The sequence below is a fragment of the Macaca thibetana genome, chromosome 20 (assembly GCF_024542745.1).
Source record: "Macaca thibetana thibetana isolate TM-01 chromosome 20, ASM2454274v1, whole genome shotgun sequence".
NCBI classification, from domain to species: Eukaryota; Metazoa; Chordata; class Mammalia; order Primates; family Cercopithecidae; genus Macaca; species Macaca thibetana.
Genome location: NC_065597.1, coordinates 41702356 through 41727855, shown reverse-complemented (window position 1 = coordinate 41727855; position 25500 = coordinate 41702356). Strand labels below are relative to the sequence as shown.

Sequence of the window (25500 nt, the reverse complement as noted above, 5' to 3'; positions counted from 1 at the left end):
GTTGGGTTGGTGGAGGACAGGAGCAGAGATGGAGACATTGTGGGCAGGGCAGGCAGGCAGGCAGGGAGGACGGAGGCCAGGGAGGCCAGGTCTGGGCCCTGATGCTACCTTGCCTGTCCTCCGCCGGTCCCTCTGCTGGTCTGCCCGCCGGCACCCAGGAGAACCTGCTGCTATCGGTGCTTCCAGCCCACATCTCCATGGGCATGAAGCTGGCCATCATCGAACGGCTCAAGGAGCATGGCGACCGCCGCTGCATGCCCGACAACAACTTCCACAGCCTCTACGTCAAGAGACACCAGAATGTCAGGTGGGCGGTGAGATGTGTGGACAGCGTATCCCGGGGGCTGGGTCCACCGTTCCCCCGGCCCCCAGGTGGCCTCCCTGCCCTATCTGGAGGCTCAGACTCCTGCCCATATAGGGATTGGGAGAGGGCCCCATGGTTCCAGATTAATCCAGGGCCCTCCCTGGGCCTCAGAATCCCCACTTGTTTCCCCAGGGGCAGGATCAGATCAGGGCTCTTAAATTAGAGAATTCAGATTGGTATTGGAAGATCTAGCACCCCCCAAAACTGTAAAACTGTGTGAGCAAACAGCTTTTGTGAAGGAAGGGGTCCTTTCCGATGATTCTCAAGGGAGCACAGGACCTCCAGAAGGAGGTAAAGCCCCCCGGCCTTGGTGCCCAAGAGTGCCCCAGTTCTGACACACCTGATTTGCAGGGAACCATGAAGTTTTACTTGAATGCACTGACCTGAGTTTGTCAAGTGTAGATGTGGGTGCTGGGTGCTGTTGAGTGTAGATGTGGGTCCCGGGAGACCCCTGGGGTCCTCTGCCTGCAGCGCCAGCATTACATCCAAGGCCGGCCCGCTGCCTTTTCTCTGGTCTGTGGATGGTCCATGAGCTTATGGACTTTGGAGCAGGGAAACCTGGTGCAGATGCCAGCTCTTGGCTTCCCAGCAAGTCTCAATGTCCTGGAGCCTGTTTGTACGTCTGTAGAATGGGAGTTCTGCAAGGGTTGTGTGAAGACTCAATGCCTGTAAAGCACTGGGTGTGGAGGTTGGCTTGAGGGAGCACGGAGCTGCCTCTCACCAGGGAGTTCTAAGGTCTGTGCTGTGGCGAACATTGGATGGGAAAGGGGAAGGCTCCAGGCTGCCTGTAGGAGTGCCCTTCAGCTGTCTGCAGTGATGGGGCCCAGGGGGGGCCTGAGGGCCCCTGCAGGTTCTGGACTTTGCTCCCTTCTGCTTTAATGTGAAGTCCCTGGAACTTTAATCTGTCTTTATGGCTGGGCGCGACTCTCCCATCCCTATGGAGGCTGAGGAAGGGCAGGGGTGAATGGGCTCAGGCCTGGTAGGCTCCTGGGGCTCCAGACAGTCCTCCATGCTCCTGCTGCTGCTGTCCGGGAGCCAGGCTCTGACACTCCCTCCCATCCCGCCCCACCCCCAGCATCCTCTATGCGGACATCGTGGGCTTCACGCGGCTGGCCAGCGACTGCTCCCCCAAGGAGTTGGTGGTGGTGCTGAACGAGCTCTTTGGCAAGTTCGACCAGATCGCCAAGGTGAGCCTGCCGGCCTGCACTGGGCAAAGCCAGGCCCCTCCCCTGCCCATTGCATCTCCAGGGGTGTCCTGTGTCCAGCGCCCTGCTGGGATTGGGATGGGGAGGCGTGGCTGAATTTTAGCATCCAGTCAGCAAACACAAGCACCCCATGGTAAAGGTGGGGGTGAGTGGTGGCCACGGCAGCCAGGATCCTGTGCTCCGAGTGTGAGGCCAGTGGGGAGATGGACAGTGCACACTGGGTGATCTACTGGGGCTTCGGAGCTCAGATGGGGGCTCAGGAGGAGGAGATGGCTCCATCCTCACTGGCAAGGCCAGCAGCCTCTACTCACCTGGTAGCTCAGGAGGACTGTGGAATGCCCAGCCTCACCCAGAACTGCTTTTCACAAGATCTGCAGTGAATTATGGACACATTAAACTTTTATGTTTTGTTTGTTTCTTTTTGTGAGATGGAGTCTCACTCTGCCATCAAGGCTGGAGTGCAGTGGTGCCATCACTGCTCACCGCAGCCTCTACCTCCCAGGCTGTGATTCTCGTGCCTCAGCCTCCTGAGTAGCTGGGACTACAGTGTGGCACCCGCCACCACGCCTAGCTAATTTTTTGTATTTTGTATTTTTATTTTTTGTAGCAATGGGATTTCGCCATGTTGGCCAGGCTGGTCTCGAACTCCTGACCTCAAGTGATCCTCCCCTCTTGGCGTCCCAAGTGCTGGGATTACAGGCGTGAGCTCCTGGCCCACGTTAAAGTTTGAGATACTTGAAAAAACATCTGAGGAGGAAAGGGAACAGTGTTCTTAGCAGGGGGAACAGCATAGACAAAGCCTGGGGTAGAAAGCAAGCCCTGTGTGTCCATGGGGTGAACATGCTCAGTGGGCGTGGAACAGGGTGTGAAGTGGACAAGGGCACAAGGTCAGACGTGCAAGGACATGAGGGCCAAGGCGAGGACCAGGATGCTGAGGAGCTCGACAGGTGCCAGGCAGGGAGGGAGGTCAGGCAAGGAATATTTCCATTAATGGACCAAATGGTCCTGAGAGTAGGTGAGTGCCAGGCCCTGAACCTGGGTGGGGCCTTGGGCCTACATGGTATGTGTTTGAAGAGAAGTGTGGGGTCCAGGAAGCCTGGGGAGCACCTAGCCCAGCTTCAGGTGATCAGGGCAGGTTTCCTGGAAGTGGTGGCCATTAAATAGAGGCTGAAGTGTAATTTAAGGTGGTGGCTCCCTGTCCTGGCTGTACTTGGGAATCACATGGAAAGCTTAAAACACCAATGCCCGTGTCCATACCCATCAGAGTTTTGTTTTGTTTTGTTTTTGAGACAGAGTCTTGCTCTGTCACCTAGGGTGAAGTGCAATGGCATAATCATTGCTAAATGCAGCCTCAACCTCCCTGGGCTCAGGTGAACTTGAACTCCCACTTTAGCCTCCCGAGTAGCTGAGACTACAGGTGTGCACTACAACCCCAGGCTAATTTTTTTTTGTATTTTGTTGAGATGGGGTTTTGCTATGTTGTCCAGGCTGGTCTTGAATTCCTACACTCAAGTGATCCACTCACCTCAGCCTCCCAAAATGCTAGGATTACGGGCATGCACCATCACGCCCTGCCACATCAGAATTTTTTTTTTTTTTTGAGACGGCGTCTCAATCTGTCGCCCGGACTGGAGTGCAGTGGCGTGATCTCGGCTCACTGCAAGCTCCACCTCCCGGGTTCACACCATTCTCCTGCCTCACCCTCCTGAGTAGCTGGGACTACAGGCGCCCGCCACCTCGCCCGGCTAATTTTTTGTGTTTTTAGTAGAGACAGGGTTTCACCATGTTAGCCAGGATGGTCTCGATCTCCTGACCTTGTGATCCGCCTGCCTCGACCTCTCAAAGTGCTGGGATTACAGGCGTGAGCCACTGTGCCTGGCCAGAATTTTTAAGAGCCTTCCAGGTGTCTCTGTGGGCAGAGAATCAATGGTCTAGAACTTGATGGGAGGCAAGTTATGACTTCACACCGGAAAGAAATTTTCACGATCAGAGCAGCTCAATCCTAGGAGGACTGGAAGTGGGCTCCCTGTTGCAGGCGGTAACCAAGCTTCTATAGGATTGCACTGGTCAGGGATGCTCTGGAAAACTGTCCCATCCTGGGGATTGTGGACTGAGTGACTCAGAGGGCCTGTCTAGCCTGGAACCTTCCTTCAGGATCTGCATGGCTTCTGAGCCAGCAGCTGGGAGCCCCAGAGGTTGAGGCTCATGTGAGGCAGGGGCCCTGGGCTCGGGCCACAGCTGGCCCTTTCCTTACCATAAAGCCCGCAGAGGGTCCCTTGCCTCTTGCACACAGTCTTCCCTCTCCAGCAGGCCCAGGAGGCATGGCCCTGTTGCACAGATGGGGAAAGGGAGGCCATGGCAGCTGCCAGCTTCCCAGAGCATCTAATCTCTGGGCAGAGTTGGGCAGGGCTAGTCCCAGCCTTTTCTCCTATCAGCAATAAGATTCCAGAAGTGTAAGCTCTTTCCAAGAGCCAGGGCCTCCTCTCTCAGAGGCATACAAGTCACACCTTGGCGCAAGACCCAGCTCCCCAACTCCAAGTGTCAGAGACACAGGGGACTGTCAGCCGGTGGAGCAGCCTGGGGAATGTGGCTTCCCCTACATCCCTGAGAGCCAGGCTGGGTCCACGGGCAGTCCTGTGCCTGGTCCGAGAGGAGATCAGGGTAGCCGGACCCTAGTATCCAGGTCTGCCAAGGTTGCCTGCTTTCTAGGAAAGTCACTGTCCTCGTGTCCCTGCAGTCACTCAGAACTCACTCAGCATGTGCCAGATGGGGCCCAGCAGGAAACATCTGGCACACGCTCAAACTGAGTAATTGGAGGAGGGCGCAGGCCAGGGATGGTTCCCAGGATGGGCAGGTGCAGGGGACCTGGAGGCAGGGCTGGTGCTGTGTCTGGGGCCTGGGTCTGTGATGACTGATAGGCACAGAGTGGGGACGAGGACAGGATAGGCTCTAGACCTGGAGACAGATGGTGTTCCAGGAGCAGGGCTAGCTGTCGTGAGCCTGCAGGACACAGCCCTCTTAGCTCCCTCCCCGCCAGAAGCCAGAGCACAGGGCCACCTGCTGGGGTGTCCAGTCCGAGGGTCAGCTGAGTGGGTAGAGGGTAGGGAGGGGAGAGCAGAGGCAGATGCTGCTCCTCCTTCAGCTCCCCTAAAGCCCCACCCACGAGGCCTCGGTGCATGTGGCCACGCTTGCTGAAGGCTTAGGGAAGGCCTGGTGATGCAGCAGTGCCTCAGATGAACCTCAGAGGGCTCTCGGGGTCCCCTTCCCTCCCTGGGCCTTTTCCTTTGAGTCCCCGGCCTCGCCCCTCTCTGTCTCCGCCTTCCCCATCCCTCTTTCCTCTTTGCATTGGTATCTTTCCTCCCCACACCTAAGCCCTGTCAGCACAGCCACTGCTTGGGTGACCTTGAAACCTGCTGACGCCTTGGTGTGCACCTGTGACCTCTGTCCTCACTCCCCACTCCTGCAGCCTCCTGGCTGCCTCGCTGTCTCTTCCCCAGCTCCTGTGAGTCCCTGAGCACTCTCCCTGCAGAGACTGGCATGGCCGGCTCTCGCGGTTCCTCAGGGTCTTAGCTCAAATGATTCTGATTCCTTCTCTGAGAGGTCTTCACTGGCTTCCTGGGAACATCACCTCCCTCCTGTGCCTTGGTTTTCTCCTTAGTCCGGTCACTAAGAGGGGCACACTGCTTTGTTTTTGTCTTTTTAGTTTAGTGCCCACCCCTCCTGCCTGCGTGCAAGCTCTGTGGCTGCAGAGATTTTCGTCTATTTTGTTCACTGCTGTGTCCCCTTGCCTGGCCTGGGGCCGGGTACTCAGTAGGCATTCAAACATTACCTGGGCAAATGAAACCAAGGCAGAGCCCTGCCCGAGGCCCTTAGGAACACTTGTGTTCACCTCTGGTGCTTGCCTGGGGGTTCCTCCTGGGGAGGCTCCCATGTTGCTAAGCCTTTTGCCAGGCCCAGAAGTGGCTCCTGGTGGCTGGACCCCAGGAGGCAAGCCCCCAAGCAGGAGAGAGCCGGGCGCACCCTGGAGGGTCGGGGGAGGCGGCTGTCGTGACAGGTCCCGGCCCCAGACCTTCCAGTGACCAGGCCCCTCCCTTACCCTGCAGGCCAACGAGTGCATGCGGATCAAGATCCTTGGTGACTGCTACTACTGTGTATCGGGCCTGCCCGTGTCGCTGCCCACTCACGCCCGGAACTGTGTGAAGATGGGGCTGGACATGTGCCAGGCCATCAAGTAGGTCCTGGGCAGGCCCAGGCACTGGGTCCTGCCCCATGGCGGACCCTCCTGGGCATGGTAGGGTATTTGTCATTCCCATGTCACCAATGGGGAAACTGAGGCTCGGGGGATGGGGGATGAAATCAGCTTGCCTGGACCACCCAACCTGCTGGAGGATTCAGACCTCATCTGTTTGCATCCCTCCCTGTGGTGCTGCCTGTGACTCTGAGTCCCAGAAAGCATCTCCGGAGCTCAGAGCTGGGTAATGTGAGGTCAGGGCAGTGAGATCTGCTCCCCTCAAGGCTGGGGTCTTAGCAACAGCAGGAGGCTTCAGGGCAGGCAGCCGGGGGACCTTTCAGACCCAGGGATCGACTCCAAGGCTCCATCTGCTTGCTGCCCCCCAGTGAAGATCCTGGAGTCAGGCTTGGTCCTGAGGCTGCGGGGAGACCCCCAGCTCTCCTCCAGGTCCGCTGCGGCTCTGAGCAGCCGGGGTCTGTGGCAAGAACTTGCTGAGAGGGCTGTATGGGGAGAGGGCCAGGCAGGCCCAGCCAGGCTGACCAGTGTGGGGCAGAGCAGGGCCTGGTGGGGCTGCCGGTCCCAGGCATCAGTCCCTGTTCCAGACTGTCCTCCTGAAGTCCAGCCACAGGTGGCTGGTGTTGCCAGAAAGAAGCCTGGGCAGAGCTGGAGGGGCCTGGCCCTGCACCACTGCCTGCGTGACCTCAGGCCGGCCCCTGTCCTGTAACAGGTGGAGGTTGTACAGGCTCTCATGTGCCTCTGGCTCTGACCCTGGAAAGCTTGGTCAGTGCCCAGCCTTGTTGGTGGACACATGGTGCCGCTTGTTATGGGGACTCAGGCTCTGTTCCTGTCTTGGGGTCCCCTGTGCCCCAGGGAAGCTCTCCTGTGGGGCTCCGCTCCTGTTCTCAGTGGTGCCAACAGCTCCTAGGGCCCCTGCTTCCCAGGGACTGGTGGGGGGTGCATAGAAGGTACCCATGGTCTGGGCCCTGTGTTCCTTGTCTATGCTAGGTTTTGGGTGGTTCCTGGACCCCCTCTGTAGACCCCAGTAAACTTAAACTTATTTATTTATTTATTTATTTATTTATTTATTTATTTATTTGAGACAGAGTCTCGCTCTGTTGCCCAGAGTGCATCTTGGTTCACCACAACCTCTGCCTCCTGGGTTCAAGCGATTCTCCTGTCTCAGCTTCCCAAGTAGCTGGGACTACAGGCGCCTGCCACCACGCCCAGCTAATTTTTATATTTTTAGTAGAGTCAGGGTTTCACCATATTGGCCAGACTGGTCTCAAACTCCTGACCTCAGGTGATCTGCCTGCCTTAGCCTCCCACAGTGCTGGGATTACAGGCATGAGCTACCACGCCCGGCCCCCAGTAAACTTTTAAAACCCAGCCAGTGCTGCTGGGCAGGGAAAACACCCAGTGATGGTATTTTGGGTCCATCAACATGGGCTGTAGTGACTAGTTGGAATTCCTCCTCCTTCCTACCTAACCCCTGAGGTCAGGTGTGGCCACACCTACTTGTGTGCTCCCGGGGACGGGCACTCAGCTCCTCCTAAAGAGGAAGCCGCATCAGGCTGAGAACATTCTCTCCCGTGGGCTGAGCCTGCCCTGTCCCCACACCCTGTCCGGTACCCACCCCACACCTGGGAGCTTCAGCCTGTCCCAGGGCTTAGGCAGGGCTGGGGTGACTGGGCCACTCTGCCCCAGGCAGGTGCGGGAGGCCACGGGCGTGGACATCAACATGCGTGTGGGCATACACTCGGGGAACGTGCTGTGCGGGGTCATCGGGCTGCGCAAGTGGCAGTATGACGTATGGTCCCACGATGTGTCCCTGGCCAACCGGATGGAGGCAGCCGGAGTCCCCGGGTGAGGCTGGGCTGGGCAGCAGCAGGGCCAGAGGCCTGGGGCTGGCTGTGGATGGAGGGTTCTGCGGTAGGTTGGGGGGTTGTCAGGTGTGGAGGGAGGGATGAATGCAGAAAAGCTGGCCTGGGGTCCGGGCCTGCCTGCTGCACGTCCCTGGGTGGATGCCAGCCCTCTCTGGGCTCCGAGGCTCTGCCTGACTTGGGTCTCCCGCAGCCGGGTGCACATCACGGAGGCGACACTGAAGCACCTGGACAAGGCGTACGAGGTGGAGGATGGGCACGGGCAGCAGCGGGACCCCTACCTCAAGGAGATGAATATCCGCACCTACCTGGTCATCGACCCCCGGGTACGAGGGCTCGGAGGCCGCAGCTGGGGGGGACCCGGAGGGGCTGGAGGGGCCCTGGGAAGCCTGGCCTGCACCTCGGGGGAGACTCCCATGGAGGGAGAGGTGGGGAAGGGTCCTGGCTGGGCAGGAGTGAGCTCCCTGTTCCCAGGCACGTTCTAGGCACTGAGTAGTCAATCCCTGGGCCTCCATTCTTCTCTGTGTGATGGGAAAACAGCACCTGCCCCACCAGAAGGAGCTAATCTGAGCGAGGCCCTTGCGGCGCGCCCGGCACGTCACAGCATTCTATGAATTATCGTCGCTCTTGGTTTATTTTCCATGAGGTGGTTACTAATCTCGCAGATTTCTGAGAGACACACTTTCGAAACAAGCTTTGGATGAGACTCAGGAAAGCAGGGAGTGGCCTGGGAGCCACTGGGCAGGAGCCTCTGAGTGTCCTGGGTGCTGACCGCAGGTCCCCTGGTGGCTCCAGGACCCCGTAGTGGGGGAGGCAGTTCCACTGCCCTGGCCAGGTGGGGTCCACCTCGGCCTGTCTGCTGCCCGCCCCTGGCCTGCTCGAGGGAGTCTGGCATGTCTGGCCACTACTCTGTGAATCATCCTTGAGGCTTGCTCAAGAATGTCGACCCAGCCAGCGAGTGGCTCCTTTCACTCTGGTCCTGAATGTGCCTTGGGGCTGGCCCGACTGCCAGACCCTGGGGGCCCAAGGGCTGGCCTGTGAGCCTCCCTACACATCTGCTGGCCTCACTCTGCCCCCAGCACCCCCAGTGCTGCGCCATCCATACTGAGCCAGCATCTGGGAAAACCCCTCCCAGTACCTGTGTCCTGCGCCGCCACCCTCCTAGAATAGGGCGGCGATCCTCGCCCTGTATCCCGGCCCTGGCCTCGCCCCTCCAAGCCCCTCCCCTGCTCTCCTGTTCCCCTCACCCCACCTGGTCTCCTCCTGCCCTTCCACTACCAGGCTGGTGGCACCCGCAGGTCCCTGCACCCAAAGCACTCCTCCCTCCGTCCCTAATGCCCTTGCTTGTTTATCCATTTTCCTTGTCTGTTGTCAGCGTGAGTGCCATGCCGGGGGGCTCCTCCTCTCCAGGCTGCAGCCCCCCACCCCGTGCTGAGATGGGTGCCCAGCTCGAAGCTGGTGCTCAGATAGCCCTTGAATGAATGAAGCAGCGCTCCTCACCTAGGAGGCTCCAAAATCTACCCCCGCAGGCTGCCAGGTGGAGCAGAGAAAACTGCAGGCTGCCTGGGCAGACTTGCATTTCAGATAACCGTGAATCATGTTTCGCATAAGTGTTGCACGCAGTACTCAACTGGGCAGCTGTATTTATCTGGCAGCTTGTATCTGTATTTATCTGGCAAAAGTTTTTGTTTAACTTTATTCATCCACACAGTTGAAGTTCAAAAGGTGTGAAGGGCATGTTGTAGAAAGAGTCCTTGTCGCCAGCCGGCACATCTCCTCAGAGGGGACCTGTGCAGTGAGTTTCTTGTATTCCCTCCACAGGGATTTTCATGGACACAGAGTGAACTGCAAGTCTCCCGACCCTTCATGCTAAGGTGGCAGTGGCGGGCCCCATGGTCGTGCACCCTGCATTTTTCCTACCTTTGGAACATCCCTCCTGTGTGCAGGGAGCTTGTCTGTAGCTCCTGTTTTTGACACGGAGGTAGATTTTCTGCACTGGCTTCTATGGGCTTTGCCTCACCATTGCTGTATGGCCTGACTGGGGCAAGGTGGGCTCTTGTGGACTGGATGTGGCTGCAGGTGCCCCCATGGGGCTCATACCAATGCCACGCCCATTCTGAGTAGGATGTGTTTGCTCAGAACTGAGGAATCTGATTTTTATTTATTTCTGCTTTTTATTTGTTTCTCAGGGGGCTAGGGTGTCTGGATTCTCTGCTGAGTGCCAGTGACCTTGAACTTGAACGGCTGGGCACTGTGTAAGCAGAGTTGCCACAATGGGCGAGGGGACAGAGAAATGCACCCACCCCCACCAGGTTGCTCACCACAGGGCCAGCGAGCTCTTCCTGCTCCGGGACACTCAACAAGGCCAAATTCCACATGGCTCCCATGGCTAGGCAGATAGACGCGGCTAAGGACTTAAAAATGTTTCTATCCCAAAAGGAGGCAAGAGGTTTCCAGGAAAGCTGAGCTGTGGCTTAGTGAGTGTTTGTAGTTGTGGAGGCTTGTCCACGGGGTGTTTGCGGGGCCCTAGGAGACAGGACTTCTGGAGGCAGGGGAATGTTTCAGGGGCTAAGGACTCAGCAGACCTGGAGCTGGCTTAAGCTCATCTCTGGTGGCCTTTGGGTCTTTCTCTTCCCTGCCCCTTTTCCAGTCCTGTCTGGCCGCCCCAACTGAGGAAGGCCGCAGGCAGCTGTTCTTGGCTAAGGGGTCCTCGGGTCTGTGGCATGAGGGGGTTGGCGGGTAGGGCTGGCCATGCATGCAGGGCCTGGCTGAGCTACTGAGTGTCCAGCATAAGGCTGGGTCTCGCAGGCACGCGGCAGGTCATGGCCCTGTGCCATCTGCGGTTGGGGGCCACACAAGTGGAACTCTCTGGATCGCTGCCTTGGGGGTTGGCTGGCCTCTGGCTTGGTCATTTCTTGGGGCGGCCAGTGCCCCTCTTCCTCCTGGCCGCTTCCCACAGGAAGGAGCGAGCGCGCGCCGGCCACACGTGGGAGGGCGGGCTAGGATGGAGCGAGCGCCCGCCGGCCACACGTGGGAGGGCGGGCTAGGATGGAGCGAACGCGCGCCGGCCACATGTGGGAGGGCGGGCTAGGATGGAGCGAACGCGCGCCGGCCACACGTGGGAGGGCGGGCTAGGATGCCTGTGGCTTCCCCAGGCGCCTCCTGGGGAGGGGCTGATGGGTGCTCAGACCCCAGGGACTCTCTGGTTCCAAGGAGCCTCAAGGGCAGTGGGGCTTCGGGCTTGGGACCCGAACCCCGCCTCTCTCCTTGGGGAGGCAGAGCAGGGAGTGGGGTTGGGTACCGTGGTGGGTACGCGCTAGCCTCTTCTCCGCCTGGGGCAGGGCCAGGGCGCCGAGCTGCGACCCCCTATGGCCTGGCCTCAGTGTGCACCAGGCTTTGGCTGGCCAGTCCCCAAGGGCAGCCACTCTCCAAGGGGACTGCGGATTGAGCAACTTCTTTGCTGTTTATTTTTTCATGGGCTCAGGGTGGTGTCACACTTCAGGGAGAGCCGGATGGGAGTGGCGGCCTCTTCCTGGGCCGAGAGGGGAGGAGGTGGCACAGGCCTGTGTCCATGTCTGCCCCCAGAGCCAGCAGCCACCCCCGCCCAGCCAACACCTCCACAGACCCAAGGGGGATGCGGCCCTGAAGATGCGGGCGTCAGTGCGCATGACCCGGTACCTCGAGTCCTGGGGGGCAGCGCGGCCCTTTGCGCATCTCAACCACCGCGAGAGCGTGAGCAGTGGCGAGACCCCCGTCCCCAATGGGCGGAGGCCTAAGGTAGGTCCCCCTCCCACCCAGAGAGCCAGGGATTGGGGCCCCAAGCCAGGGGCAGGAGAGTGAGTGCTAAAGATATCCTACCCTCTCAGCCTCACTGTCCCCATCTGTAAAATGGCCACAGCCTCTGCCCTACCTCCTGGGGCTGGAGAGGAAGCAAAGGCATTTGGAGACGCCAGGATGGCCAGGAACATCCCTGTCCTCCTTGGTGCCTGGACCATGCTCAGTTGTAGTCAGGATGTCTGTGGCTTGGATGACCCCGACACCTTGTCCTGTGTATCAAGTGCTGGAGGGGCTGCACCTGGCCCAGCAGTGGCCTTCAGGGCCCAGTGTTCTGGGGAATGACTGTATCCTTTCCTCCCTTCCCTTTCAGAGCGTTCCCCAGCGCCACCGCCGGACCCCAGACAGGTGTGTGCCCTGCCATCCTGGCAAGTCCTGCTGCAGCCACCTCCTCCAAGCAGGCTGCCCTGACCAGCCTCTGTCCAGTGGGCAGCTCCGCAAGGCCCAGCCCAGGACCTCTGTGAAGTTGGCCAGGGCTTGGGTCAAAGCATTTCTAGGAACCAGAGTTTCCTGGCTCCTGGCCCTTCTACATGGCCTTGATGGAGCACCTGTTGTGTGGTGCCCTGGCGGGGTCAGTGGAGTCGGTGGAAGGGAAGGAGATGCCTGTGGGTGTTCTGGTCTCCATGCCAACCCCGGGGGTGTAGCTGAAGACGCCTTGGACTGGGGCTCGGGTCTGCCCTCTGCGTGTGGCTGGGCCGCTGGCCAGTTGGGCCATGCTGGACGATGCTGGGTCCTCACTTGCCCTCTCTGGGCCTCAGTGGGACCCACCCATTCCTTCACCATCCCACACGAGGTTCTGGGACCGCACTGGTGGCCATGCCCACGCCCACGCCCTCCTCTGGGAGAGTTGGAGGTGGTTCCTGTGCCCATCCTGTTGTTGGTGTCTGATTCCAGGAGCATGTCCCCCAAGGGGCGGTCGGAGGACGATTCGTACGATGACGAGATGCTGTCAGCCATCGAGGGGCTCAGCTCCACGAGGTGAGGCCTGAGACCTCTGTTCACCCCCATCTCCTCTCCCCCTTGGATAGGGGTCCCCCATGTGGGCAGGCCCACCTCATGCCCCATGCCTGGTGGCCCAGTCTTGTTCCTTCCCCCTGCCTGCTGCCACCTGCCGAGGGAATGGACCCCTTCCCAGCTCCCATCTCACCACAGCTGCCCCCGCCCACAGGCCCTGCTGCTCCAAGTCTGACGACTTCTACACCTTCGGGTCCATCTTCCTGGAGAAGGGCTTTGAGCGCGAGGTGAGGACCCCCAGCAGCCTCCCCCACAGGGGGACAGGGTCTCCAGGCTTGGGGTGGGGTGGGAGGCGCAGGTCATGGGGCAGCCTGCATTCCCAAGACCGGCTAGGGGAGGGGCACTGAGAATCCACAGCTGCTCCCGGGTGGGGGTGGGGGTGGGGCCAGTGCAGCACCAGCCTGGCGTTCTCTCCTGTCAGCCTCATTCCATGACCCAAATGCGCCATCAGAGATTTGCCTCCATGGGTCTTCAAGACTTTTGCTCCGTCCAGTGCAAAGCCTTAGCAGATCCTGCCATGGATGCCTCAGGCTGACGGCACTGGCCTTGCAATGAGACGAGAACCCAAAACTCAGTTATCACTGTCCTGACTTGCTGCTACGAGCTTTTTGTACTGATAACGACCATTTCTTTCCTGAGTGCCTTCTGAGTTCTGGCAGCATCCTTGGCACCCACATTATACAATTTAACCGTCACACGGCCAGCCCAGGGGTGCTGCTGTACCACTTCACACAGGAAACTGGCTCTCAGAGGCTTCAGAGCCTGTCCCCAGCTTCAGGTGTGGCCTGTCATAGAGGACAGTCCCGGCCCTTGGTGCTCCAGGGGTACCCCTCTCCCTCCTCAGCCTGAGGAAGTGGCACCCAGAGTCCAAATTTGGGAGTATTTCCTCTTGTGGGGCTCCCTGAGTTGGGGGCTTCCTAGGTGAGGTCACGAGGAAACCTGCCTGGCAGGTCTTGCTGGCCAAGTGACCTGCAGGGTGTGGCTGGTGTGGCCGGGCCGCCGAGCCTGCTTTCCTTCCCTGCAGCAGTGCAGCAGGAACCCTTCTGGGGCTGTGATCCCACAATGGCACCTGGGTGGGGGTGGGGTGGTCTCCCTACCTGCCAGCTTCTTGGCTTGAGGCGAGGACAGCCCCGGAAGCTCAGACTTGGCTCCTATCCATGTACTTGGGGCCATGAGCTCTGCAGGGACCTTGCAAAGAGAGAGACGGGTGGCGTAGGGGAGGGGAAGGCATTGTCTTCAAATAGGAAAAAGCGGAGAATGGGAACAAATGAAACTTACCAAGTGTCACATCACCTGGAACTCCGGGAGGGTGGGAGGGTTTTAATTTATTTATTTTAGAAATAGAGATAGGGTCTCACTATGTTGACCAGGCTGGTCTCAAACTTCTGGGCTCAAGTGATCCTTCTTCCTTGGCTCCCAAAGTGCTGGGATTACAAGTGTGAGCCACTGTCCCAGCAAGGAGGTGTTTTTTTAAAGCTGATTCACTGGAGGCGGGGTGGGCAAGTGGCACTGCAGGTGGCCACCCCTCACAGTCCCTGTTGCCCCCAGTACCGCCTGGCACCCATCCCCCGGGCCCGCCACGACTTTGCCTGCGCCGGCCTGATTTTTGTCTGCATCCTGCTCGTCCACGTCCTGCTCATGCCCAGGTCAGTTGTGGGGAGGGGTGTGGGGGTCCAGCCTGCTGGGATCCAGGCTGGAAGGTGACCGACCATGGCAGGACCCACCAGAGAACCTGCAAGGAGCTGCATGATTTGGGCTGGAAGGGGTCGGCTGCTGGGGTCCCAGCAACTGGACCAGAGGTTGTGGCTGCACACCTTGAGTTACCAACACTTCTTTTTAATAGAATGTGTGTTTTCTGCCACAGGCCTCCCTACTCCCTAACGTCTCTCCCCTCAGTCACCTGTCATATGTGTGGCCTGCAGGCATTTTGGTTGGCAGCCCTTGCCTTAGGTGTTTGGAGTGCTAGGAAGATAGACTCTGAAAACTGTAGGCACCATCCTTTCTCTCTTATATACAGGGAAATTGAGGCACAGAGAGTTAATGATTTATCCAAAAGTCACTGAGATTCATGCTTCTGGCTCTAGGGCCCTGCTGGTGGGGTATACGGATGGGGGTGAAATCAGAGGGAAGGGGTATCTATGGTCAGCTACTTGGTGCTTTCTAGAAGAGCAGTTAGGCCGAAGCATCGATCAGGATTGTGGTTTTGGCTATGCTTAATAAAGACATAATAGGGAGGCTGGACGCGGTGACTCACGCCTGTAATCCCAGCACTTTGGGAGGCCGAGGGGCGAATCACTCGAGGTCAGGGGTTTGAGAGCAGCCTGGCCAACATGGTGAAACCCCGTCTCTGCCAAAAATACAAAAATTAGCCGGGCGTGGTGGCAGGCGCCTGTAATCCCAGCTACTTGGGAGGCTGAGGCTGAGGCTGAGGCAGGAGAATGGAATGAATCTGGGAGGCGGAGCTTACAGTGAGCCGAGATCACGCCACTGCACTCCAGCCTGGGTGACAGATTGAGACTCCATCTCAAAAAAAAAAAAAAAAAAAAAAAAAAAAGACATAATAGGGAACACGTTTTGACTGTATTTTTTCTGAGTCTAAAGGCAGCAGACATTGCTCATTTCTTACACACTTGGACCAAAAAGAGTGCCATGGTCTTGACCTCAATCTTCATGGTCTAGCCGGGCCCTGTGTGTTGCCCATGGGGCAGCTGGGCCACAGTTTTCACAGGTCCCCTTTGCTGTGGGCAGAATACCAGGTGGGGTGGGGACAGGTGGCTGTGAGCCAGAGGATTGGTGGGGGTAGTGGTCCTGGGCAGAAGGCCCGAGGCAGAACTGAAGTTCTTACCTCCTCTCCAGGACGGCGGCACTGGGTGTGTCCTTTGGGCTGGTGGCCTGTGTACTGGGGCTGGTACTGGGCCTGTGCTTTGCCACCAAGTTCTCGGTAAGTAGGGAGCTCTGGCCCCCTGGACCCTCTCTCCCTGCCTTGGGACGCCTGCCCAGGAGTCCTCCCTGGTGAGCTTGGCCGGGCTGAGCCCCTGCTCTGGTCAAGGTTGGGTGCCCATCTCTCCTGCCTCAGGGACAATTTCCTGAGTGCCCTGGAGGCTTCTTCTGAGGGACCCCTCCCCAGGCTGCCTGCAACCAGCCCTCCTTGCCCAGGCTGTTGGCTGTGGGTGACTTGACCCTGTTACCCCACAGAGGTGGTGCCCAGCCCGGGGGACACTCTGCACTATCTCCGAGAGGGTGGAGACACAGCCCCTGCTGAGGCTGACCCTGGCCATCCTGACCATCGGCAGCCTGCTCACTGTGGCTATCGTCAACCTGGTGGGTCCTGGGGTGGGGAGGCAGGCCTCCTGGGTAGAGGGAGACCTCCAGATTTGGGATGCCTACAGTGTGGCCTTAAAAGCTGCCTCTGGTTGACCTCTCCCCCAAGCTCAGCAGGTGGCCGTTGGGGGTTCCTCTTTGCAGACTCAGGGCTCCTCACCTTTGGGTTTTCAAATGAGGACTCTGGGGACCCAGAGAGCTTGTGTGGCCAGCCCCAGGAGGATGGGATGCTTTGAGCCACCACATCCTGACACCCCATTCATTCTTCATGGCCCTTCTGAGACTCAGTTTCTCCTCTCGGGGATGAACCCTTGCTCCTCTGCTGGTGCTCAGAGGCTCAGTGCTGCAGAAAGCAGCCTGTGGGACACTTGTCTACCCGCCTCTTGGAGCCCGCATCCCAGGTTAGGGCCTCTCTCACCTCTCTGCCCTGGACCCTGGGTTTTTGGAATGTGTTACTGTGACCACCTCCCTCAGGGTCACTGGGGAGGTTGAAAATGTTGGTCCCGGCCCCACCCCCTGGCCGCTGCTCTTCTGGGGGTGACTGTGCCCTCATCTCCTAGCCCCTCTGCCCTGTGAACCCGATGGCTGCTGTGGGGTGTCGGCACGGTGGCTTGAGCCATGCTCGGAGCTGAGCCCAACGTAAAACCTCAGGCTGCTGTGACACTCATGATTGCCTGGGGCCCACCTTGCATGGCCTGGGCAGGTTCCAGTGTTCCTGTCCCTGGACTAACTCTGATGGGGACCCGTCTCCTCTGCAGCCCCTGATGCCTTTCCCAGAGCTGCCTGTTGGCAACGAGACAGGCCTACCAGCTGCGAGCAGCAAGACCAGAGCCCTGTGCGAGCCCCTCCCGGTGAGTGCATTGGGCCCGGCTCCGTGGCCTCACTCAGAGTGGGGCTGCTGCCGCCGGGGGTGCAGTTCGGACCCTCAAAGCATGGGTGCTGACCCCTGAGAGCACAGCACGTGGAGGCTGAGACCAGCCTCTCCTGCAGAGCTGGGAAAGCAGGGCCCCATGGGCCCAGCTGGACTCTGGCCCAAGAGAGTGAGGAGTCCTGGCCTTGGCAGGCTTGGTCTAGGCTGTGTGGGCGGGCAGGGAGTGAGGGGAGCATCTGGCCTTGTGGGGATCTCCGGGTCAGGGTACTTCCTCTCTGACAGGCCTGCCGCTGTTTTATACACGAGTATTTGCAGCTCAGGGAGGGGTTTCATTAGGTGGTGGTGCCAGGGCAGTCTCAGGCAGGCTGATGGCAGAGGTCAAGGTCTCTGCCTGGAGGCCCTTGCAGACAGCAGACTCTGCAGCTTCAGAGGGTGGCAGTGCTCTAAAGAGCAGGAAGGTTCTGGGACAGGGGATGGTGTGGGGAAAAAGCCGAGGCGTGTGTTGGGAGCAGTGGGGTTTTGGGTGGGTTGGCTCCTGGGGAGGGAGTGGGAAGAACCGGGATATTGAGCCAGGGGCAGGCTTGATCCAGATTGGGAGGTGCAAGAATGCCGGGGTGAAGAGCGTGGTCTTTATTCTGGGGGCTGGGGAGCCACAGCACAATCTTGAGCAGGGCAGAGGTCCTTTGGAAGGGTAAGCTCACAAAAACTCAGGGAGGCAACTTGGATGCATGCATGCTCCGGCCTTGACCTTGACCGTGGTCTGTCATATCCAGAGCATCTGCATACTATGTTTTTTCCCCTTTAAATGAGCGCACTTCATAAGAAATAAAACTACAGTAAAAACAACAAAACAATGGACACTCTTAGGTCTCATTGTTTTTTGTTGAGAAGGGAGGTGGTAAGGCAAGAGGGTGATGCTGAGGTGCTGGGGAGTGGAGCTCTGGGGTATGTGCTGGGCCTGAGGCGAGAGTAGGTGGTGGGGTGGCTCTGTCCTGAGTGACACCCCACCCCTCAGTACTATACCTGCAGCTGTGTCCTGGGCTTCATCGCCTGCTCCGTCTTCCTGAGGATGAGCCTGGAACCAAAGGTTGTGCTGCTGACAGTGGCCCTGGTGGCCTACCTGGTGCTCTTCAACCTCTCCCCATGCTGGCAGTGGGACTGCTGCGGCCAAGGCCTGGGCAACCTCACCGAGCCCAATGGTACCACCAGGTGGGGCCCCGCCCATCCCCGTCCCCATGGTGGCCTGTTCACCTGGTGCCTGCTCACACCAAGGGGCTTCTGTGTTCATAGGGAGTGGGCACCTTGCAGGGTGGGGCTGGCAGATGGCCTGGCTTTCATCTCACAGTTGGGACTGACGCTTGCCCAGGTCCCAGGTCTCCAGCGCTCAGAGCTGAGGAATTCGATTCACCGGCAGGTTCTTTAGGAGTCTCTGGTCTGACAGAGGCCACCGGGTCACCCTGTTTCCAAGCCAGTCTAGTGGTGGGGAGGGAAGGTGGCTGCAGCTCTAGCTCTGCTCCTGTCAGGGCCATGTCCTGGGTCTCGAGTTCTGGAAGGAGCAGTTGCTTCCGTCTCTTCAGGTGGTGAAGGTGGTGATACCTGAGGCGCTGTCAGGGCTGGGGTGTGTGGTTCTAGGGGTTCTGGGTCCCAAGTGGATTAAGGAGTGGACCTGGTCCCCCTAAACAAAAAAGCTGGAAGCCTGGGACCCAGAACAGAATCTGCTCCTGTGGGTCTGCCCCGCACCTGAAAATCCTTATGCCACCCATCCACCCCACCCCGCCTGCCACTGACCCTGGCTCACCAGGAGCTCTGGGCTCCCTTCAGGCCCTCATCACGGCTGATTCTGGTCATTCAGGGGTGAGATGAGGTCTTTCCCATGAGGGCTCCCCCACCTCCCTGCCCACCTCGCCCCTCCTCCCTTTATCAATACCCCAGAGTTGTCTAGTTTTCCACCCACCCCATTAGAATCCATTTCCCCCTTTCCCCTGGGTGTGCGTGGCACCTGGAGAGCATGACTCGATGGGTTGGGGTGGTGAGTGCTGGGAGTGACTTGGGCCTCCCTTCATATCCAGCGGCACCCCTAGCTGTTCCTGGAGAGACCTGAAGACCATGACCAATTTCTACCTGGTCCTGTTCTACATCACCCTGCTCACGCTCTCCAGACAGGTATGGAGGCTGGCACCCCCACCCAAGCTCTGCCTGCTTTTCCTCACCTCCATCTGGAGATGGGGTGGGGTGGGCTCGTGTGGAGCAGCAGCAAAGACCAAAGTCCTGCCAGGAAAGCACTGGTCCCCTGGCCAGAGGCTCCAAGGACACCAGGGACAGACAGACCCGGCTAGGAGATGCACAGCAGCATGGCCCCTGCTCGCCTGCGGACAGGGCACTTATGTTCGTGCCGTTTGCAGATTGACTATTACTGCCGCCTGGACTGTCTATGGAAGAAGAAGTTCAAGAAGGAGCACGAGGAGTTTGAGACCATGGAGAACGTGAACCGCCTTCTTCTGGAGAACGTCCTGCCAGCCCACGTGGCCGCCCACTTTATCGGTGACAAGTTAAACGAGGTGTGCTGAGAAGGGGCTGGGGTGGAGGCAGGGAGGCAGAGGGTCCAGGCGCAGTCCATAGGGTGAAGGTGTGGAGTTGGAGTGCACACCGAGCTTGGCTTCCTCAGGTCTTGGCCTCACCGGGATGCCCAGGCAACAATGTATGGGATCAGCTGTGACAGAACAGGTCTGGGGTCAAGGACCTGGGCTCAAGTGTGGTTGTGGACAAGGCACCTTGCTTTCCTGGGCCTTGGTTTTCACCTCTGTAAAATGGGCTGACAGCACTTCCCCACAGGCTTGTGGCGAGGATGAAATGTGTGTTCAGCGGTTTGTGATCTGGACATTCTGTGTTGATGAAAATGTCTGTACTTCTACCAGTTCTGTGTAGCAAGTTTTCTAGATAGGAAACAGAGGCCCAGTGAGAACGAAGACCTCCAACTGTTACCCTCCACTACTGCAGAGGTTCTTACCCCATGTGTACATGGAAACACCCATGGTGCTTCTGTGAGCAAAAAACCAACCTGAGCCTGACCCTCCCTGGCCACCCGATTCTTAATCACCTGGTAACAGCTGCCAGATGAACCTCATGCAGCCCACCTTCCTCCCAACCCCCCGAAAGCTGGGCTGGGCAGTTCAGTGCCATCTGCTCCTGAGGCCTTGCCACTCTTCCCATCCCCTCAAGAGGTGAAGTGGCGTAAGGTCTGGTTTCTTCCCATCCAGGACTGGTACCATCAGTCCTATGACTGCGTCTGTGTCATGTTTGCCTCCGTGCCGGACTTCAAAGTGTTCTACACAGAGTGCGATGTCAACAAAGAAGGGCTGGAGTGCCTGCGCCTGCTCAATGAGATCATTGCCGACTTCGACGAGGTACAGCCTCTAGCCCAGCCCTGTGCAGCAGTCCCAACCCATGCTGGGGAGGGAAGGGCGGCGGCACCTGCCATTCTAAAACCCAATTTAAAAATGTGACACAGGGCTGGGCAAGGTGGTCTATAATCCCAGCACTTTGGGAGGCTGAGGTGGGTGGAACACTTGAGGCCAGGACTTCGAGACCAGCCTGGCCAACATGGTGAAACCCTATCTCTACTGAAAATACAGAAAATTAGCTGGGCTTGGTAGTGCACTTGCCTATAATCCCAGCTACTTGGGAGGCTGAGGCAGGAAAATCACTTGAACCCGGGAGGCAGAGGTTGCAGTGAGCTGGGATCACGCCACTCCACTCCAGCCTGGGCAACAGTTCACAACTCTGTCTCAAAAAAAAAAAAGCACCATGGCCCCCCTGGGGGGAATATACATTACACAGAATATGAAGGTACACATTTCTTTTTCATTCTGTTTTATGCAGCAAATATTTCGTTGGCATCTTCTCTGTGATGGGCAGCTTGCTAAGATTAGACTCAGGCCCTTTAGAATAGCTTCATTTCCAACTAAGCCCACGCTACCAACCAAGCCGATTCAGAGGAAGTCAGTTTGGGTTGAATTATTTGCTGGAGACAAAGAATCTACATTCCTGTGTAGATAATGCCGTGTTTGCTCTGTGCAGACACAGATGGAAGGGAAGAGGGAGACAGTGTGGGGACGGAGACGACAGGAAGAGCAGGAGCCGCCAAGGGCCATGTCCTCACCATGCTTCGTCATGCGCTCAGCTGGCAAGGCAGCCTGAGACGTGTGTACGCGAGGCGGCGATGGGTGGAAGGAACCCCACACCCTTCCTGAGGAGTGGGGGCAGCCTGGCTGTGGCTGTGGAGTGGCGGCTGCTTCACCGCTTCCTTCTCACCTGCAGCTCCTGCTGAAGCCCAAGTTCAGCGGCGTGGAGAAGATAAAGACCATCGGCAGCACATACATGGCAGCTGCAGGGCTCAGTGTCGCCTCAGGGCACGAGAACCAGGTACTCAAGCCCAAGAGGGATAATTCAGCCGACTGCCCTCACTTAAAGGTGACCTGTCACCTTACCTAAAGGGTGTGTCCATATCCTGTCCTGGGGGGGGGAGGGGCCCAGGTGCTTGTAGGGCTCTGCCAGGATTTTAGTGGTGGGGATCCTCAACAAGAGTGGCGCGCCAGGCCCACTATGTCTGGGGGCTCTGGAGATGCAAGGATCTGACCCACAGCCTGTCCCACAGGAGCTGGAGCGGCAGCACGCCCACATTGGCGTCATGGTGGAGTTCAGCATCGCCCTGATGAGCAAGCTGGACGGCATCAACAGACACTCCTTCAACTCCTTCCGCCTCCGCGTCGGTGAGCCCGGGCGGTAGGGGCGTGGGGAGCCCCTGCCTCTAGGCCAGCCCACCCAGTCTGTGCAGCACAGCTGCACCTCGCCATCTATTATGAAAGGTTTGAGAATCCCTCTGATCTGACAAGCTCAGCAGTTGGACAATTATTCTGACGTTTTGCATAAGCATATAGTTAGCATATAGTTACCATTGAGAGTTTTAATAATAAGTAACTACAAAAAACGGAGAACCAAAATTATTGACTGTAAACAGGTAACCTTAAAATACAGAGAAGGAAGCAAAGTTACTAAACCTAAATAGTTGTGGGCCTGCGCTCAAAGCCAGGCCTTTGTTAAAACGGAGAGTAGCAGATACAAGTGTTAACATCAAACCCAGACTTCTGGCTTCTGAATCTGAAAAAGAGCTGGCCGGGGAATGCCCTCCTCACACCCCAAGCCCGACTGCATCATGGTGACTCTGAGAAACAAGCCAGCCTTCACTCTAGTTGTTTTGTCCCCGCATCCTGTACTGGGGTATGGATTCTCTGGCCTCCCCTAAGGACAGAAGCCTGAGGCTTTGCCTGCATGCTTGGCTAACTGTAAACATCATCTTTAGGCATAAACCATGGGCCTGTGATTGCTGGAGTGATTGGGGCCCGAAAACCTCAGTATGACATCTGGGGAAACACAGTCAACGTGGCCAGCCGAATGGAGAGCACCGGAGAACTTGGGAAAATCCAGGTAAAGACCCATCGGGGAAGCAGGTAACTGAGGGGAAAGGATCTTCCCCAGAAGTGAGAGGACTTGGGCTTAAGAGCTGCTGTCTCAACCAGCAGCCATGGTTCTAGGGTTCTAGCTATCACACTCTCCGGGGAAGGCAGGCTGCGTGCCTGGGCGGTCTCTATCTGTCCCTACCATGACAGGTGTTCTTCCCGCCTCTGAAGACACAGGTCTTCTTCCTTTTCAGGTTACCGAGGAGACCTGCACCATCCTCCAGAGCCTCGGGTACTCTTGCGAATGCCGTGGCCTGATCAATGTCAAAGGCAAAGGCGAGCTGAGAACTTACTTTGTCTGTACGGACACTGCCAAGTTTCAGGGGCTGGGGCTGAACTGAGGGCTCCTGCTGGGTTCTGAAAAGGCTGGGAAGCCAATCTCCTTCCCTGAAGCAAGCCCAGGAGAAGACTCCATCCCACGCCAATCCCAGAGGCATGCAGAGGGTGTGGCCGCCTCCTGGCAGATGGCTGTGTATGTTGGCTTCTTTGGACCCCCACTGAAGGATTTCTCAGACACATGCAGCACCAGATTCTGGCTCAAAGCAGCCACTGAGCCATTGTGCGCAGGGGAGGCCAGAACCTCTGTGCCCGGTCTGTAACAGTTTCCAGGCAAGCTGGAGAATGTTCACTGGTTCAGGGCTGACTTTGAGATCTTTGTTCCCTGAGGTGCTATGGAGGCGACTTTAGCACATGATGAAAACAGACGCCCACCTCATTGGCCTGTGGGCATGCAAAAGTGAGGTCTGTTTTTCTAGACACCAAGGGGGAGTAAGCTGAACTGTCTGGCACGGATTGGAGACTCCTTCTCCCTGGTGGGCCCAGCAATGAGAGTGTTTCTCACAGCCGCATTCTGGTAAATGAAGCTGAAAGGGGTGTTTTACTGTAAACGGTTTCAAACAGTAGAGAAACACACCTAATTAGCACTGTTACTTTTTGCCTTGTCTGGTATGTTTGTTTCAAATGAATACATTAATGGGGGTTTTATCCTTTTGAATGACTTCTTAGCTAGCAGACAGAAATCTCTTCCTCCCAGTGGATGCTCTGCCTTTTTAACCACTGACATGTAGGGAGGACTACTGTCCAGTGTCAGCTTATGGGGTCAGCTGGCTGTGGGGGTTGAGTCCTGAGGAATGTGGTCACAGCAAGAAGGCAGGGAGCAGCGGAGCCTTGCCTTTGAATGAGGCAGCTCGTGAGGCAAGCATTCTGGAGAGAGGTGCCTAGAAAGGTGCGGCCTTTCAGCTCTTCCTTGATCACTCACGCATCTTTGCGTTCTCCCCTGCCGTCCTTCAACTGTATCTTACTTTTCTTACTGGAAAGGAATGAAGTCTGTTTAGAGATAAGTTGGACAACCTGTGAGTGCATCTCTCCTTTCCTTTAGTCTTCACAGCTAACTTTGGAGAGCTTCAAAACTACAAGGATCTACTCGGCATGGGTGCGTGCACAGGCTCCTGGATCTGGGAAGCCCGCCCCCTCACAAATGCTGAGCCGTTCTTGCTCTGAAACTGCACGAGTCAAGGCAAATGCAAAAAGCCAGGTTTTGGGGATGTGTCTTACCGGTGCTTCAACTTTCCAAGGAATTGAAAGTCAACCTAACTGTAACAGGGTGAGAAATAACAAAACTGCCCGTGCCTTTTTCTGAAGGGACTTCATAACCAAAAGACTTAACCAGTGGCCTCATCACTAGAGCATCGCCAGGATTTCTAAAGTACTCAGTTTCCCTATATAGCAGGGATTCTTAGCTAGATGTCACCATGAACCCCGTTAAGTTCTACAGAAAGTCTTGCATACAGGAGCCTTTACAAGATTATACAGGGTTGCAGACTGGGTGACTGACCGGACTTGTTGGGGTCCTGGGATGAGTTGCCCCCTGGCTGCAAATTAGAGTACAGCTAAGTGTGGGGGTGGCAGTGGAGGGGACGAAAATTGAGCCTGCCTGTGCTGTGTCATGTGCGGCTTTATCAGCCCGAGGAAGGGCAGGCGTATTCTAATTTGCACAAAGGTGCTGGGTGGACTAGTGACAGCTCTGATGTGCTGCACATAACTGGAATCAGTGTGAACAGAGGAACTTGCTGTATAAAGGAATTTCATGGCAACAATGCTGGTAAGGGCAATTAGCCTCGCTGAAGTTGCCTTTTTTACACACCAACTTTTTACATGAAGGGTTGGTTTCACATGAATACTATACTGAAATCTGTGCTCGCAAGATCTAGCAGTGACCAGGGCTGCCCAGCGGGGGCTCTCCTGGGAAGTCAGGAAGGTTTCTGTTGCTAATATAACATGGAAACACATCAGTGCACTGGGCCTCTCTGAGGTCAGCTTATTTGTACTCTTGCAATATTTAAGTTGTTTTTTTCTTCAGTAACAGAAACCCCAGTTGGGAGTTTAACAAATAACTGATTACCATTCATGCATTTTTATTTCCTATTAAAGCACTGTGCTGTGCTCAGATAATAATAGTTTGTCAGTTTTTAGTTTTCAGTGTTCAGGTTATAGAATATAACTGACCATAAAAATTACCTGCAGGTATTTTCTTTTTATGAACCTGTTTTTAAATTACCAAATTATTTCTTTACTGGTTTCTGTTTTATGACAGAAACAAGTATCTAACAGTGACCTTCTCTATGGGTCAAGGACTTCCTTACAATTTCTCCTAACTGGTGAAAATAATACCTGAAGTTTTCTGCCTTATTGAGGAAATTTCCGAACAGAAGAGAAGATCATTAACCACTGCATACTCTGTGTATATAATAGGTCAATGTAAAGAAACATGATTTGAGGTGGTGCATGCAAATAACTAGGGTTTATTCTATATAATGAGTATTTATAGATCTGTAACATTTGTTTCAAAATGCTGTTTCATTTTTATAAAGTACCAGTGTTTAGCTGCTTTTTATACATATTAAATTAGCAATTTAAAAAACTCAAATATCCGAAGGTATTTTAAATTTAAGTATTTTCTTGGTCCTCAGGAACTCACTAGAGATTAAAAGTAGTCTCTAAAACAACTTGAAAATTTGACTCTTTTAGCATAAGATTTTGAGTCTTTTGGGGGAATTAATTTTCCTTTACCCTACTTGTTCTTCCTAAATACTAATTTTCAAAGTCAGGAAAATGGAAATCAAATGGCTTCCTGCCTGGGTGATTTATAGAAGGATTGTATAAGGGCCTTCAAACTTAATTTGTTCACTGAACAAGGCTATCTCCATCCTTTTTCCCTTATGTATAACAGGTTCTAGACAGATTCAGAAAAATCACCATTTATCT

The 25500-nt window shown here is 56.4% G+C and overlaps 2 protein-coding genes across 7 annotated transcripts in view; one reads left to right on the top strand and one right to left on the bottom strand.

Moving 5' to 3' along the window:
• ADCY7 (adenylate cyclase 7) overlaps positions 1-25162 on the top strand; it is a 72649-nt gene extending 47487 nt beyond the window's left edge. For all 6 annotated transcript variants that reach the window (XM_050774782.1, XM_050774780.1, XM_050774783.1 and 3 more), the window contains 21 exons: positions 159-307; positions 1440-1551; positions 5673-5800; positions 7505-7663; positions 7874-8006; positions 11266-11457; positions 11828-11862; positions 12409-12492; positions 12683-12755; positions 14077-14174; positions 15385-15469; positions 15724-15849; positions 16608-16700; positions 17736-17929; positions 18790-18883; positions 19123-19278; positions 19978-20124; positions 21038-21142; positions 21375-21489; positions 22080-22204; positions 22431-25162. In XM_050774782.1, the coding sequence (XP_050630739.1) occupies positions 159-307; positions 1440-1551; positions 5673-5800; positions 7505-7663; positions 7874-8006; positions 11266-11457; positions 11828-11862; positions 12409-12492; positions 12683-12755; positions 14077-14174; positions 15385-15469; positions 15724-15849; positions 16608-16700; positions 17736-17929; positions 18790-18883; positions 19123-19278; positions 19978-20124; positions 21038-21142; positions 21375-21489; positions 22080-22204; positions 22431-22577 (2550 nt within the window). In that variant the 3' untranslated portion in view covers positions 22578-25162. The remainder of the gene's footprint in view (positions 1-158; positions 308-1439; positions 1552-5672; positions 5801-7504; positions 7664-7873; positions 8007-11265; positions 11458-11827; positions 11863-12408; positions 12493-12682; positions 12756-14076; positions 14175-15384; positions 15470-15723; positions 15850-16607; positions 16701-17735; positions 17930-18789; positions 18884-19122; positions 19279-19977; positions 20125-21037; positions 21143-21374; positions 21490-22079; positions 22205-22430) is intronic.
• BRD7 (bromodomain containing 7) overlaps positions 23158-25500 on the bottom strand; it is a 52200-nt gene continuing 49857 nt past the window's right edge. Inside the window, exon 18 of the mRNA XM_050774799.1 lies at positions 23158-23545. The gene's annotated coding sequence lies outside the window, so the exon portion shown is untranslated. The remainder of the gene's footprint in view (positions 23546-25500) is intronic.